The sequence below is a fragment of the Bos indicus genome, chromosome 19 (assembly GCF_029378745.1).
Source record: "Bos indicus isolate NIAB-ARS_2022 breed Sahiwal x Tharparkar chromosome 19, NIAB-ARS_B.indTharparkar_mat_pri_1.0, whole genome shotgun sequence".
Classification (NCBI taxonomy): domain Eukaryota; kingdom Metazoa; phylum Chordata; class Mammalia; order Artiodactyla; family Bovidae; genus Bos; species Bos indicus.
Genome location: NC_091778.1, coordinates 24,058,977 through 24,073,553, shown reverse-complemented (window position 1 = coordinate 24,073,553; position 14,577 = coordinate 24,058,977). Strand labels below are relative to the sequence as shown.

Sequence of the window (14,577 nt, the reverse complement as noted above, 5' to 3'; positions counted from 1 at the left end):
TCTCCTTGCCTCCTCAAATTGGCACAGATAGTCACTCCTCCCCTAATGGGTACCAAGCCCTGGCGGGAGGGGGCGGGGGGTGCTTTTCAAGACTAGGGCTGAATGGTTCCCTTCTTGATGAAAGGGTCCTCTGTAGGGGAGGGGCCCTGGTGGGTCGCTCTTAGAGAAAGGGAGTTGTTCCCTATGAGAGGTACCATGTCAAGGGGGCAGGACTCCTGGAGTTTACATGAGGTTGCTGAAATGTGTTCAAGGTCTGGAAACCTCGGGAAGGAAGGTGGCTGGAAGGAAGTGAGGTGCCCCAGTGTCCCCTCCCCACCCCCTCCGCCCCCTCCCTGCCCCCCGCTCCACAACTGAGACCAGGGTGGGGCGCGGGGCAGAGCGATGACGAAGTTTATGCCCATAGGAACGGGTTTGCCCTGGCCTCTGACTTCAGGGCTGCGTGGGTAGGAGATGGGCAGGAGGGACAGCAGGTGAGAGGTGAGAGCAGGTGAAGTAGGTGGAGGTTCATATGGCTGGGCCTCTGAGAGTGTCAGGTGAGATTAACAAGCCATTTCCAGATTTGCGGGGACGTGGGGACACAAGAGGGATTGGGAAGATCCCTGTCGACATCCAGAAAGCCTCCTTAAGCTCCGTTTACGGGTCTGAGCCCCGGAAGCCCCCTACCCTCCATCCCCCTCGAGGGCGGCACGCGATCGGCTGCTGTGGCTCAAGGGGCGGCGGCCCCAAGGCTTCTCCAATCACCGCCCAGCCAGGGGTTGGGGGCGTGGACGAGACCTGGAAAAGTTAAAGCCGATTCCGAAGGCGGAGCGGGCGGGGCACCTAAGGACCCCGCCTTGCCACAAAACCTGCTCGCAGTCTCCGCAGCGGGGTGTTGGATGCGTCGGGGCTTAGAGCCTGGGAGCCCCAGGGACCGATCCGGACGTAGCCCGCCCGCCAGGCCATGGCGCCCTCCGGGCTCCTCGTCACTGGCGCCTCCTTTGCCGCCTTCCGGGGGCTGCACTGGGGGCTGCAGCTGCTGCCCACCCCGGGATCTGCCGCCCAGAACCGCTGGAAGTGGCGGAACATTTGTGTCTCCCTGGTGCACAGCTTGCTTACGGGGGCCGGGGCCCTGCTCGGGTGCGAGGCTTAAGAGGTTTCGGAGGCACCGTGGCGAGGGCGAGGGAGGGGGGCGGTTGGCTGGGATTAAAAGACCCGGGGGCATCTTCAGAATCCATGCGAGATCTCGAAGTGTCTGAGGCCGGGGTGGGTTCGTGGATGAGTGGGTGGTGTCGATCCGTCCACAGTCGGAGAATGGATCCGTGTCCACACAGACGGTGACCATGGCTCCCCCGGTCTCCTCCAGGCTGTCGCTGTACCCTCAGATGGCCGCCGACCCGATTCATGGCCACCCTCCCTGGGCTCTGCTGCTGGTGGCTTTCTCTGTGGGTGAGTCTTCAGGGAAAGCTGGACCAGTCTGGGGCAGGGGACAAACTTCCAGAAGTCATTCCAGGACTCCTTCGCTCTTCCATTTCTTGATGGAGTGAAATGTTTCTGGCAGCTTTACTGAGAGGAAACTAAAGAGCAGGGAAAGGTGGAGATTCTTCTCCAGACTGGACACTGGCTTGGGGGAAGGGTAACAGCAGCCTCCCCTCCTTGCCCACAGGTTATTTCCTGGCAGATGGAACTGACTTGTTGTGGAACCAGACCTTGGGCCAGGCCTGGGATCTTGTTTGTCACCATGCACTGGTGAGACTTGGCAAGCGGCGAGACAGGGAAGGAGGCATGCCCAGCCTGGGGGTTCCTGGTCTCTCATCAGCTTTCTGTCCTGTGACTTCCCCCAGAGTTTCCAACCCCTGCTGGCACTTGATCCTCCCAACCTTGGGCTGAACTGCGGGGAGGGGATTACTGCTGGCCAAAGCTGGAGTCAGCACTGCAGTCTCCCAAGGAGACTGGATTCCCACAGGTGTCCAGTCTATCGCAGAAACATTGACTATGGAGCTTAATAAGAAGGGGGAGTCCCAGTACTGGGAGTGGGGATAGGGTGTGAAAGCACAGGAATGCAAATTGTAGGGAGCAGACAGCCCGGGGCCAAAGCTGCTCCAATTCTATTCTATGGAAGGGCTGTTTCAAGGCCATTCAGGCTCCTAACATAAGGGTAAACATAAAGTTGGCTTTGTTGGGGGCTCTGTGGGAAGTGCCACAAAATGCTTGGGAACCCTTCTTGAGGACTGGGATGCTGGGACCTGATTGTGTTGGGACCTCATGGGTGGTAGGTCGTGGAAGGTCCTCTGACCTCTGACCTCGGCTCCCCAGGTCGTGAGCTGCCTCAGCACCGCCGTTCTGTCCGGCCACTACGTGGGCTTCTCTGTGGTGTCTCTGCTCCTGGAGCTCAACTCCATCTTCCTGCACCTACGCCAACTGCTGCTGCTCTCTCGCCAGGCCCCATCTCTGGCCTTCAGCGTGACCAGCTGGGCCGCCCTGGCCACCCTGGTCCTCTTCCGCCTGGTGCCGCTGGGATGGATGAGCCTGTGGCTGTTCCAGCAATGCCACCAGATCCCTCTTGCTTTGGTCATCCTTGGTGGAACTGGACTGGCCTTTGTGGGTGTCATGAGCATCAGTTTGGGCGTCCATATTTTGGTCAGTGATGTTTTGCGATCTCGGCCCTGCCCACCCATCCTTGGAAACAAGGAAGCCAGGGGCACCAGGACCGATTGTGATGGTGAGGCCATCACCAGGGATGATTCCACTCTCAGCCTGAAAGACTGAGCCTCAGGCTCCTCCTCTGCCAGGCCTGGGAGAGGGAAGACTAACACCAGGAGATGCTCGTCTTCAATGCACTATCCCCCAGGGACAAGGCCTGGACTTGGTTTTCAGTACCTCAGTTCCTCTTCCAGCTAACTCCTGCATTCCTAGGATCTGAGGAGAAATGCTAATATTCATGGATGATGGGAACCTGGGCAAGAAACTGGTGATGTTTCTGGTTCACTGAATCCCATCATCAGATTACTGCCCTTTTCAGCAAACTAATTCCAGAGGTACAGCCTGTGCTACCAATAAAGGGTAGTGGGAGACATGAAGCTGGATGAAACTGCCAATGGGAACAGAGACTCTGCTTTAGCACAGGAACAGATGATGAAAGTGGAAGTCCTTCTAGGATCAGAGAGAGATCTGGTCAGAAGGGGTGAAGATCAGAGAGAAGAGAGACCTCATCCATGACCAAATTATGGCAGAGGGAAGAGGGTACAACAGGTGCTGTGTAACCAGTAGGGATGGACATAACAGTTGCTAAGAGACAAGGAACTGGTGATGTTTCTGGTTCTCAAAACCATATCATTCTGTTTGTATTTCAATCTAGTCCAACTGTGTCCAGCATCCTCCTTTTACCTTTGTTTAGTGTCTTTGCACCTTTTCAAAGAAAGTGCAGATTCTTAGAGGATTTCTGAGATTCATTAGAGGAATGAGCACCTGGCTAGGTCTGTCTTCTCCAAACTGTACTAAAGTCAAGAGCCATAGCAGGAACTCAACCACCCATTCTGAGAGCCCCGTGTAGGGTCTTCCCAAGCTTGGGCTTTCATGGAAGAATGAAGTCAGAGGCAGAAGCAAATGAGGTGAGGCTTCCACTTGGATGCAGAAGCATTAAGGAATACCTGACTCTCTTCTGGGATTAATTTGAACGCTCTCCTTTCTCCTCTGCTGCTTCTACTTCATTTTCTTTTCTTTTTTTTTTTTTTTTTCTATTGCAAAAGACACCTCCCTTCTGCAGGCAGAACATCCAGGTTGTGTGAAGTGTAAGCAGATGAAAGTTGCAATTCCACTAAACAACAGGAAAGAAATAGATAACCCTTAATTATCCACAGAAAAGATACAGGAGACAAAAGCAAGAGAAAGATAAAAGCAAAAAGCTGAGCTAGAGAGAGACAAAGGGAATGAAAGAAACAGACATATGCAGACGGAAGGACAGATAAGAAAAGATTTGTTGCATAGAAGAGACAGAGACAAAGAGAGATGGAGGGCAAGACACAATCCTTGGCAGAAATTTCAAGAAAGTCTATTATAGATACTGAGAAGAACCAAAATCATAGAATTGGTTAAATGGTCATAAAGAAAACAAGCAAAATAGAAATAAAGGCTGATGGGAAAGGACCCCAGTGGTGGAAGATACAGATAGTCTAGATGGTGAAATAAGGAGAGTGAGTGACAAGGAGGAACCACCAGATCCCGGGGAGACAGGTGGTAGTGGCTGATAGATTAGCAGAGTGAGAAGAAAGAGGTGGTAATAGAGACCAGTGGGGGACTTCCCTGGTGGTCCAGTGGTTTAAGATTCTGCACTTCCAATGCAGGGGGCATGAGTTCAATCCCTGGTTGGGGAACAAAGATCCCAAATGCTGCATGGTGTGACCAAAAAAAGAGAGAAAGAGGTGAAGATTAGTCAGGGAAGCTGAGAAGCAGAACAGAAGGTAGAGGAGGCAGTCAATGGAAAGATTCATTGACAGAAAAAGCGTGCAATATGTTGAGTTGGAGACCGGCAGAAAGACAAAGCACAAACAGCTACAGTGCACAACACAGAGACAAGAACTGAGAGGCAGAGGCTGGTAGGACGATGGGAAGTAAGAATAGGAAATGGGAAATGACACAGAAGAATAAGCAAAGGGACTGAAGAGAATCAGAAAAAAGAGGACGTGGGGGCAGAACAATGAAATAAACATTCAAAGAAAAGAACTAGGAAAAAGAGGGAACATATAGATAGAGGAAAAAACATAGAGAGGGGACAGAGAGAGAGAGGGATTGTGAGATATCCCCATCAAAGAGTCATTAAAACCAAGGCACAAAGGGGAAAAATGACAAATAGAGACAAGGAGAAACTGCAACAGTTGGAAGTAAGCACAGGCAGAAAATAAGAGCAGAGGGTTTGAATGTAGTCAGACTAAAACCAGAGATGCAAAGGTGTAGAAATTGAGATAGAGATTTCTTTTTTTTTTTTTTGGTCATGCCATTTGGCGTGTGGGATCTTAGTTCCCTGACTAGGGATCAAACCTGTGCCCTCTGCTCTGAGAGAGTGGAGTCTTAGCCACTGAACCACAAGGGAAATCCCAAGACCTAATAAAGTAGTATCTTCAAAACTCAATTGTTATGTTAACCAAATGCCTTGATTAACAAAAACATTGTCTCGAGCTTTCAAAGAAAAATGTGACAAACGATGGGAGGAATCTGTTCCCAAACTATGTGTTGATGTCAATACTGAATCATTCTAATCCCTACACCTTTTCTTCAGTTGCTGTCATGAATTCACGGTTCAAGCGAGTTCCCCTCTTGGGAAAACTTGGTAGTATCTATGAAGGGTGCCCAAGATGGAGAAAGGAAAAACCATCATAGAGGGAAATATGAGGTGAAAAATAGCTATTCCTATGGGTTAACTCTTAAAACATAGGAAGTGATTTAGCTAATTGAGGGGCAGGGGGCAGGATGTAAGTGGACACCTGGAGAATTTGGGATCACACACAATTTTCCATCACAGTGACCCAGTGAAACTTCAGAAGGGCGGGACTGGACTGTGATTATAATTGAGTAAGTGGACATCTCATCAACTGGTGTTATATATGTTGTGGACGAGGTATAAATGATGTGAATCAAAGAGGCATAGTCAGTTGAAAGCCTAGAAAAGAGAAGCTAAAAAATGCAGAGGTTTGCAGATGCTAAATTTGTTACAATGAGTTGGGTTGCCATGGTGGAGGTTGGCAGATGCTAAATTTGGTACAGTGAGTTGGGTTGCCATGGCGGTGTTCTAGCGAGCCTCACCATGGCCCAGTGAAGTGGTCCTCAAGACTGACTCCATACTTACCTGGCAGGGGAGATGACATGATCGCAAAGATTGACTCCATGCCCACTGAGCTACTGGCTGATAAATTCTTTGTCCTTTGGCATAAGGGAGAGGATTTCCTGGATGGGAAGCATTGATATTTTATGGTTTCAGAACACTATCCTGATCAAAAATTAATAAACTGCTATGTAAACAAGATCATCAGTCTTTTGTGAATATGGTGACTTTGAGTCGCTTTTCTTGGCTCCAGAGGTGTCCTGGTTTATAATGTGATGCTGGCTTATGGAAGCTTTGCTGTGAGAAGATCTCTTGGCACTAACTCTTTAATCTACAAAGCCCTAGAGCCTCTACTCTGAAAAGGCGAACCAAACGTCTTCAGTAGAATGGACTTAGAGCAAGAGAAAGGATTCAGACAATTTAGAGTGATTCTCAAATGCCAAGGGTTGAATCCAAAAGAATTTTTAAATTTATCCTGAGTTAACAAGAAAATTAAACAGAAATATCCATAACTGAGTTGTCAAAGCCTGTTATATGTAAAATCTGGATTTGTTCGGCTGAAGGTTAGGAGCCCTCACTCTCCAGGTGATTACACAAGGGAAGTTATTCTCTAAAGAGCTGCTCCTTCATTGAAATGCAGTATTTGTTCAGAATCGTTAATGAAAGTCACACCATCCTAGGCTGAACATGTGTCATGAGCCTTCCACATGAGGCACCTTTGATACCTTCTCTCATTTAACCCCACACAATAGAGACATCCTATATACATAAATATATATATATATATATATATTTAATTTTTGGCTGCACTGAGTCTTCGTTGGTGCTTGCAGGCCTCCTCTAGTCGCAGTGAGTGGAGGCTATTCCCTAGTGGTGGTGTTCAGGTTTCCCTTGTTGGGGAGCACATATTCTAGACACGTGCACTTCAGTATTTGTGACCTGTGGGCCCTAGAATTCAGGCTCAGTAGTTGTGGCACATGGGCTTAGTTGCCCTGCAGCATGTGGGATCTTCCCGGACCAGGGATGGAACTCATATCTCCTGAAATGGCAGGCAGATTCTTAACCATTGTGCCACCAGGAAAGTCACCATCCTATTTTTCAGATGAGAAAACCAAGATAACTTACTCAGGATTACCTAGCCGGTTAGTGACAGGGCCTAGACTCAAGCCCATATATATGTTTGTTTTCTATTATAGCACCTGTGTCCAACATCTGCTATTTCTGCCTGCTTAGCTCCTCTCTCCCTCTCCTCTCATTGGGCATGTGACTCAGGGCTAGCCAATCTGAACATGGTATCCTTTTTCTTTGAGATGAGCCTATGACTTGGGCAGAACTGTGAGCCCCCACACCTTGCCTTCTGCTAGAACTTTTGGCTGAGATGCACTATGTGCTAACGTCGTTAATCCAGGTTGATATAAGATAACTTCCATGAGCATGAAGCCAAGACAGAAAAAAAGATTCAGAATACAGACAGATTTCTACCAGCATTTAAATATCTGGATCAAGCTCTACCCGAAGCAAGAACTCCACCCCCCATCCCCCAGACCATTCAGTTACACAACTCTAAAAACTCCCAGATTTGCTTTAGTGAGTATGAACAAATTTTTTTTTTTACTTGTAACAGTGAGTCTTTATTAATATATGACCTTCAAGATTATCTTACCATTTAATTTCTTAATCCTTTTTTATGTGTATTTTATTTATTTATTTTTGGCCATGCCTTTTGGCGTGTGGGGATCTTAGTTCCCCAACCAGGGATCGAACCCAGGTCCTGGCAGTGAAAGCACCAAGTTCTAACCACTGATCTGCCAGCGAATTTCCTTGCAGAAAATTAAAGCCTAGAAAAGTTAAGTGAGGGGACTTCCCTGGTGATCCAGTGGCTAAGATTCTGTGCTCCCAATGCTGGGGGCCCGAGTTAGATCTCTGGTCAGGGAACTAGATACCACATGCTGCAACTAAGAGTTCATACACAGCAGCTAAATATCCTGAATGAATGGCACAACTAAATAAATAAACAAATAAAAATTTAAAAATTACTTAAAAACAAAAAAGAAAAGCAACTTATCCAAGCACACCCGACTAGTTTGTGGCACAACCAGAAGAAGAATCCAGGGAACATTCTGATACACTATTTTGCCCCTTTCTTTATAGGAAGCCTGAGAAAGGGAGAAACCTGTAGAAAGTTGACAACTGAAGATCAATCAAATCAGACAAATTGTCTCTGAAGTGGTATTTATAATTCAGGATGCTTCTTCAGCTGGAAAGCCAAACTTCTATTCACCAAGTATTGATTTCTGCACTTTTCAGGAATGTAGTCATTGCACAGGGCAGAGGTCCGTTTCGGCATTCCCCTGACAACACGAACATCACTTAACTCACTGTTGAGAGCACATTCTTCCCCTCCCTCTAACCAGGTGAACATCTATTTCTGCTTTATTGACTATGCCAAAGGCTTTGACTGTGTGGATCACAATAAATTGTGGAAAATTCTGAAAGAGATGGGAATACCAGACCACCTGACCTGCCTCTTGAGAAACCTGTACGCAGGTCAGGAAGCAACAATTAGAACTGGATATGGAACAACAGACTGGTTCCAAATAGGAAAAGGAGTACGTCAAGGCTGTATACTGTTACCCTGCTTATTTAACTTATATGCAGACTACATCATGAGAAACGCTGGGCTGGAGGAAGCCCAAGCTGGAATCAAGATTGCCAGGAGAAATATCAATAACCTCAGATATGCAGATGACACCACCTTTATGATAGAAAGCAAAGAAGAACTAAAGAGCTTCTTGATGAAAGTAAAAGTGGAGAGTGAAAAAGATGGCCTAAAGCTCAACATTCAGAAAACGAAGATAATGGCATCTGGTCCCATCACTTCATGGCAAATAGATGGGGAAACTGTGGAAACAGTGGCTGACTTTATTTTTTGGGCTCCAAAATCACTGCAGATAGTGATTGCAGCCATGAAATTAAAAGACGCTTACTCCTTGGAAGGAAAGTTATGACCAACCTAGACAGCATATTAAAAAGCAGAGACATTACTTTGCCAACAAAGGTCCGTCTAGTCAAGGCTATGGTTTTTCCAGTGGTCATGTATGGATGTGAGAGTTGGACATAAAGAAAACTGAGTGCCAAAGAATTGATGCTTTTGAACTGTGGTATTGGAGAAGACTCTTGAGAGTCCCTTGGATTGCAAGGAGGTCCAACCAGTCCATCCTAAAGGAAATCAGTCCTGAATATTCATTGGAAGGACTGATGCTGAAGCTGAAATAACAATACTTTGGCCACTTAAGCAAAGAACTGACTCATTTGAAAAGACCCTGATGGGAAAGATTGAAGGCAGGAGGAGAAGGGAACAATAGAGGATGAGGTAGTTAGATGGCATCACCAACTCAATGGACATGAGTTCGAGTAAACTCCGGGAGTTGGTGACAGACAGGGAGGCCTGGTGTGCTGCGGTTCATGGGGTCGCAAAGAGTCGGACACAACTGAGTGACTAAACTGAACTGAACTGAACCAGGTGGGGGTAAACCTTCACATCTTCCACAGGAAGTAGACGCTGAAATGAAAGTGATTCTCAGACTGAATGAGCTCTTTTCATTGAGATAAGAATGCAGGCCATGTGGGCTTTAAGAGGAGAAGACTAGGAAGTCATTCTTTTTTTTTTTTGGTCGTGCAGCATGGCATGTGGGATCTTAGTTCACTGATTAGGGATGAAAGTCGTGCCCCCTGCACTCGAAGCACTGAATCCTAACCACCAGATCCCCAGGGAAGTCCCTAGGAGGTCATTCTTACAGAGTGAAATGAGAGGTTCCTGCAGCGGTTCTTCCACCCTGTCACCATCCAACCCCAACACGGGCTCTGGCATAGTAGCTGACATTCCAAGGATGGTAAATGATTCCTTTGGATTAAACTTTGTCCTGTCATTCTGACCTGCCAGCCTGTGCCCTTGGAAGGGCTCCTTCACCTCCTTGAACTTCACTGGTTGGCACTGCTAATCCCTGGGGCAGAGAGACTGGCACAGAGGCTCGCTGTGCCCCAGATCCCAGGTCAGGGCACCACTAGAGGACGGAGAAGCCAAGGAACAAGGATGCCACAGATTCCTGCTGCTGTGTTGGCCCAGAAAGATACTGCCCATCAGCCCTTCTTAGCTTCCCTCGGCAGCTTGTCCAAACGTTGTTTTCTTCATGCTCGTGCCCTTCCTTCCCTAACCCCAGCTCTTCCTAAAATCCAAATGTTTCCACCCTGGCAGCAAGCAGGGGTTGGAGGCTGGGAGCATGGAGGAAATGGGAGGAGGGAGAGAGGGGGGCCTAGCCTAGGGTAGCTGCTACAGGCTTTCCTTGACATATATTGAATTTTAAAAATTCATGTGAACTTTGCAGTCTGCTTCAAAATCTTTTCCCATCTCTTTAAATATAAAATAACACTTGAAATCACTTAAAAGTTGTAATACTTGAAAAAAATTTTTTTTAAATTTTACTAAATGTCGAGTGAAACTGTTGGTGTTAGGATCCACGAAAATGTGCTGTTTTATTTTGTGGCTCTAACTATGATTGGCCCACACCACTCTATTTTTCCTTTCAGCAAGTATTTATAAAAGTCCATAGGTGATGTAACAGTGAATAAACAAGACAGAGACCAGGCTGCAGGGAGCTACAGGGAGGATATGGTTAAAGTGGGAAATTGAGGGACTTCCCCATGGTCCAGTGGCTAAGACTCTGAACTCCCAATGCAGGGGGCCCAGGTTTGCTCCCTGGTCAGGGAACTAGAACCCAGATGCAGAAACTAAGAGTTCGCATGCTACAATGAAGATCAAAGATCTCGCATGCCGCAACTAAGACTCAGCACAGCCAAACACATTGAAAAAAAAATTTTTAAGGTGGGAAATTGAGAAAGTAGGAGTCATCCAAAGGAGGGAAACCAGAGGTAAGGGATGTAGAAATGGGTCATCCACAGATTGAAGATGACCTGACGACATGTTGAGGAAGGGATTGTTGCATTCTGACATTCAAGGGTTCGTCCAGGATGTTTCCCCGCAGACCTGCACCCTTTGCTGTGCTCCTGGTCTGTGCATAGCACTGCCATCAACTCACAGGGTAAGACAGGAACTTAAGAATCATCCTCAAGCCATACCACTCCACCTCCCACTCCCACACACACACATGTCCAATTAATCACTGAGTTCAGAATGGCTTTCACATTCATTCCTTTCCATTTCTCTTATCCCACCCTGGCTGAAGTCACCATCATCTCTACCCTAGGTGACATGATGATGGCCTAGTGACTACTCTCCCCATAGTGATCAGTCTATGGTTGTTAAAATGCAAATTGGATCATGTCATTCTCTGCTTAATACATCCAGTGTTCCTCCTTTTTCAGATAGATATATAAATCATGATACGACCTGTAGGCTTCTGCATGGTGACCCTTGTCTACTGTCCAGATTTGTGGTACTGTCTTTGTTATTTTTCAGGTTTATTTCTGGCTGTGCTGGATCTTCGTCACTGGCAGGCTTTCTCAAGTGGCGGGGAGCGGGGGCTACTCGTTGCCATGTGCGGGTTTCTCCTTGCAGTGTTTTCTCTCTTGTTGGGGAGCACACGCTCTAGGGCTCATGGGCTTTAGTAATTGTGGTGGCCAGGCTTAGTTGCCTCTCTGCATGTGGCAACCTCCCAGACCAGGGGTCGAAGCCATGTTCCTTGCATTGGCAGGTGGATTCTTAACCACTAGACTATCAAGGAAGCCCCATGGTACTTTGTTTCACTCCCCTGCCAACCTTTTTTTCCCACCCTGACATGCAACTTAGTTTCCTGACCAAGATTTGAACCTGGTCCTGGCAGTGAACGCACTGAGTCCTAATCACTGGACTGCCGGGGAGCTCCCTCCGTGTCACTCTTTGTGTGGTTTTATTCAGTTTATAAAATACGCCGCGCTCCTTCCTTTCTCAGGACCTTGCACAGACAATGCCCAGCGCCTGGTAGGCTTTCCATTCTCCCCTGTTTCCGTCTTCCTGGCTCCCCTCCTTCTACTCCACTCCCTTTATCTTATACACTCTCACTTCTCATTGGAAGTGCTTATTACAAGTTTAATAGAAGGACTGATTATGAGCTCTTGAGGAAAGCCTCTAACATGAAAAATATAGAATGTGAAAAACAGGGGAAAACACAGAGAGAGTAAAGGCCATTCATGGAAAATAAAACTTGAGGAAAAACTCATTATTTTCCTCAGAGAGATAAGAGAATATACTGTAAGCATGAAATAATGCTCCCAATTTTTTTTTTAAATCCAATCAGAATTAAAAGAGTATTTAGAAGTGTGATATTGGAAAGATAAAGTTGGAAGATAAAGTTGAGAAAATCTCCCAGAAAGAAGATATTAGGAACAAAAATGAGACAATCATGGTACCAGTCCAAGACACCCAACATTAAAATAATGAAGAGAAAGAGAAAATTGAGAAACAGGAAGGAAAGACAGAAAAGAAAAAGGAAATCATAAATGAAATCATGAAAGAAAAATTTCAAAACCAAAGGACATGAGTTTCCATACTGATGGATCATTGAAATTCCCAGAAGAGTGAAAGGAGACAGATTCACATTGAGCAACAACAGAATTAAATTTCAGAACATTGAGATGAATGCTTCAGAGGGGAAGAGGGAAATGCTACATACGAACACCAGGAATCAAAACGACATCGAACTTCTAAACAACACACTGGAAGCTAAAAGGCAATCAAGCAAGTTCGCCAAAAATTTGGGGGAAATAGAATAAGATATCCAGTGAAACCATCAATCAAGTATGAGGGCAGAATAAAGGTATTTTCAGGCATGCAAAGTCTAAAAACATTTATCTGCCATGAACCCTTCTCAGAAAGCCACTAGAAAACACACTCCATCAAATTAAAGAAGTCAACCAAGAAAGAAGACCCAGACATATTAATAGAAAACAGGAGATCCAACATAGAAGATAGGACTTCCCAGGTTGATGGTGAAAGGGGATCCTAGGAAGAGAGCTATACAACAAATAGAGAGGGAAACTAGATATTCTGCAGCAGCTCATGAAGCTCTGGGAAAGACTTTTTTTGCAGGGGAAGGTGAAATTGATAGACTACCTTATATGTCTGAACATTTTAAAACAGATTTAAAAACCAACGAACAGCCAGAGCGGGAGTTGGCAGAGAATCCATAGGAAAAAACAACAAAAAACTAAGCAAATACAGCTACTAACTATGGGAAAACAAACAGTTGCTTGGAAAAGGAAATGTAATCATAGTTTGCTACTTGAATAAGTAAGCTGCAAATCTGTGGGTGCCTGTGAACAGAGAAGCATAATAAAGTTTGTGTGCGTAATTGTTTTTATTTTTTTCAAGATTTGTTTAATGTGGACGGGTTTTTAATGTCTTTATGGAATTATGGCACTATTGCTTCTGTTTTATGTTTTGGTTTGGTTTGATTTTTTGGCCACAAGTCACATGGGATCTTAGCTCCCTGACCAGAGATCGAACCCACACCCACTGCATTGGAAGGCGGAATCCTAACCACTGAACCGTGTTTGTTTTACATTTTAACTTCATATAAAGTAGTGACGATAGCAGCCAGCTGGAAGTGATTGCACTTGACAGAGGGGAGGGAGAGAGGACAACTTTGGGGAAGAGGGAGGGAAGGTGCAGGTTCCCTCCCTATAGCCTGGATGCTTAGCAAAGGGGCGATGTCTGCCCAGGAGGTAGGGCTGTACTTGAAAACTTAGGAAATAATTGAGCATCTCAGAGGCTGGGCACGCACTCCAGTACTGCTGAGTCCTTCACAGAAAGCCAGGGTGGGTACAATAGGTCCTGGCTTCAACAACCAGAATACTTGGATTTAAATCCCAGATTTTCCACTTACTAGTTACATGCGTGGTCTTGGGCAAGTTACTTGACCTCTCTGTGTCCCAGTTCCCTTATTTGTATAATGGAAGGACAATAATAGGATTATCATGAGAATTAAATGAATTAATGTTAACGTGCTTAGAAAAGTTCCTGACACAGAGTAAATGCTCTATGCTGCTGTTGCTGCTGCTAAGTCGATTCAGTCGTGTCCGACTCTGTATGACCCCAGAGATGGCAGCCCACCAGGCTCCCCCGTCCCTGGGATTCTCCAGGCAAGAACACTGGAGTGGGTTGACATTTCCTCCTCCAATGCATGAAAGTGAAAGTGAAGTTGCTCAGTCCTGTCCGACTTTTAGTGACCCCATGGACTTCAGCCAACAGGCTCCTCCGTCCATGGGATTTTCCAGGCAAGAGTACTGGAGTGGGTTGCCATTGCCTTCTCCAAAATGCTCTATAAGGCCTAGCTATTACTACTGCATGCACAGTTATGTAAACCTTGATTATTAATCTCACCAAAGTCACAATCATATTGGGAGTATGGGGTAGTGGGAAGCACATACACGCACATGAGAGGCTAAGGGGAGGTGTTGGAGCTCTGTTTTTTTATGTGTGTGTGGTTGCTCTGTGGGTTTGTGGGATTTTAGTTCTCCAACCAGGAATTGAACCTGTCCCCCACCCCTCACTGGTGTGAAAGCACAAAGTCCTAACCACCGAACGGCCAGAGAATTCCCAGGATCTTCATCTTCTACAGTGGAAAATGAGTAGATAATGCCGCAAAGTAGAAAGTCGAGAAATAGCGATATAAGCTTATTGCTTGGTGAAACAGAAAAACAGGCCAAAATAATCAGCTAACATTGGTAAAAGTGATTTCTTTTGGGGAGAGAGAAATAGAGGGAGCATTGTTGGCTGTGCTTTGGAA

At 46.3% G+C, this 14,577-nt stretch overlaps 1 protein-coding gene across 1 annotated transcript; it reads left to right on the top strand.

Annotated features, from left to right (window-relative positions):
- Positions 1-783: 783 nt before the first annotated feature.
- On the top strand, positions 784-6,523 carry TLCD2 (TLC domain containing 2). Its single transcript, XM_019982644.2, has 4 exons — positions 784-1,116; positions 1,343-1,425; positions 1,643-1,725; positions 2,293-6,523. Exons 1-4 carry the CDS (start codon positions 941-943, stop codon positions 2,743-2,745), a joined length of 795 nt encoding a protein of 264 aa, XP_019838203.2. The 5' UTR covers positions 784-940; the 3' UTR covers positions 2,746-6,523.
- The last annotated feature ends 8,054 nt before the right edge of the window (positions 6,524-14,577 follow it).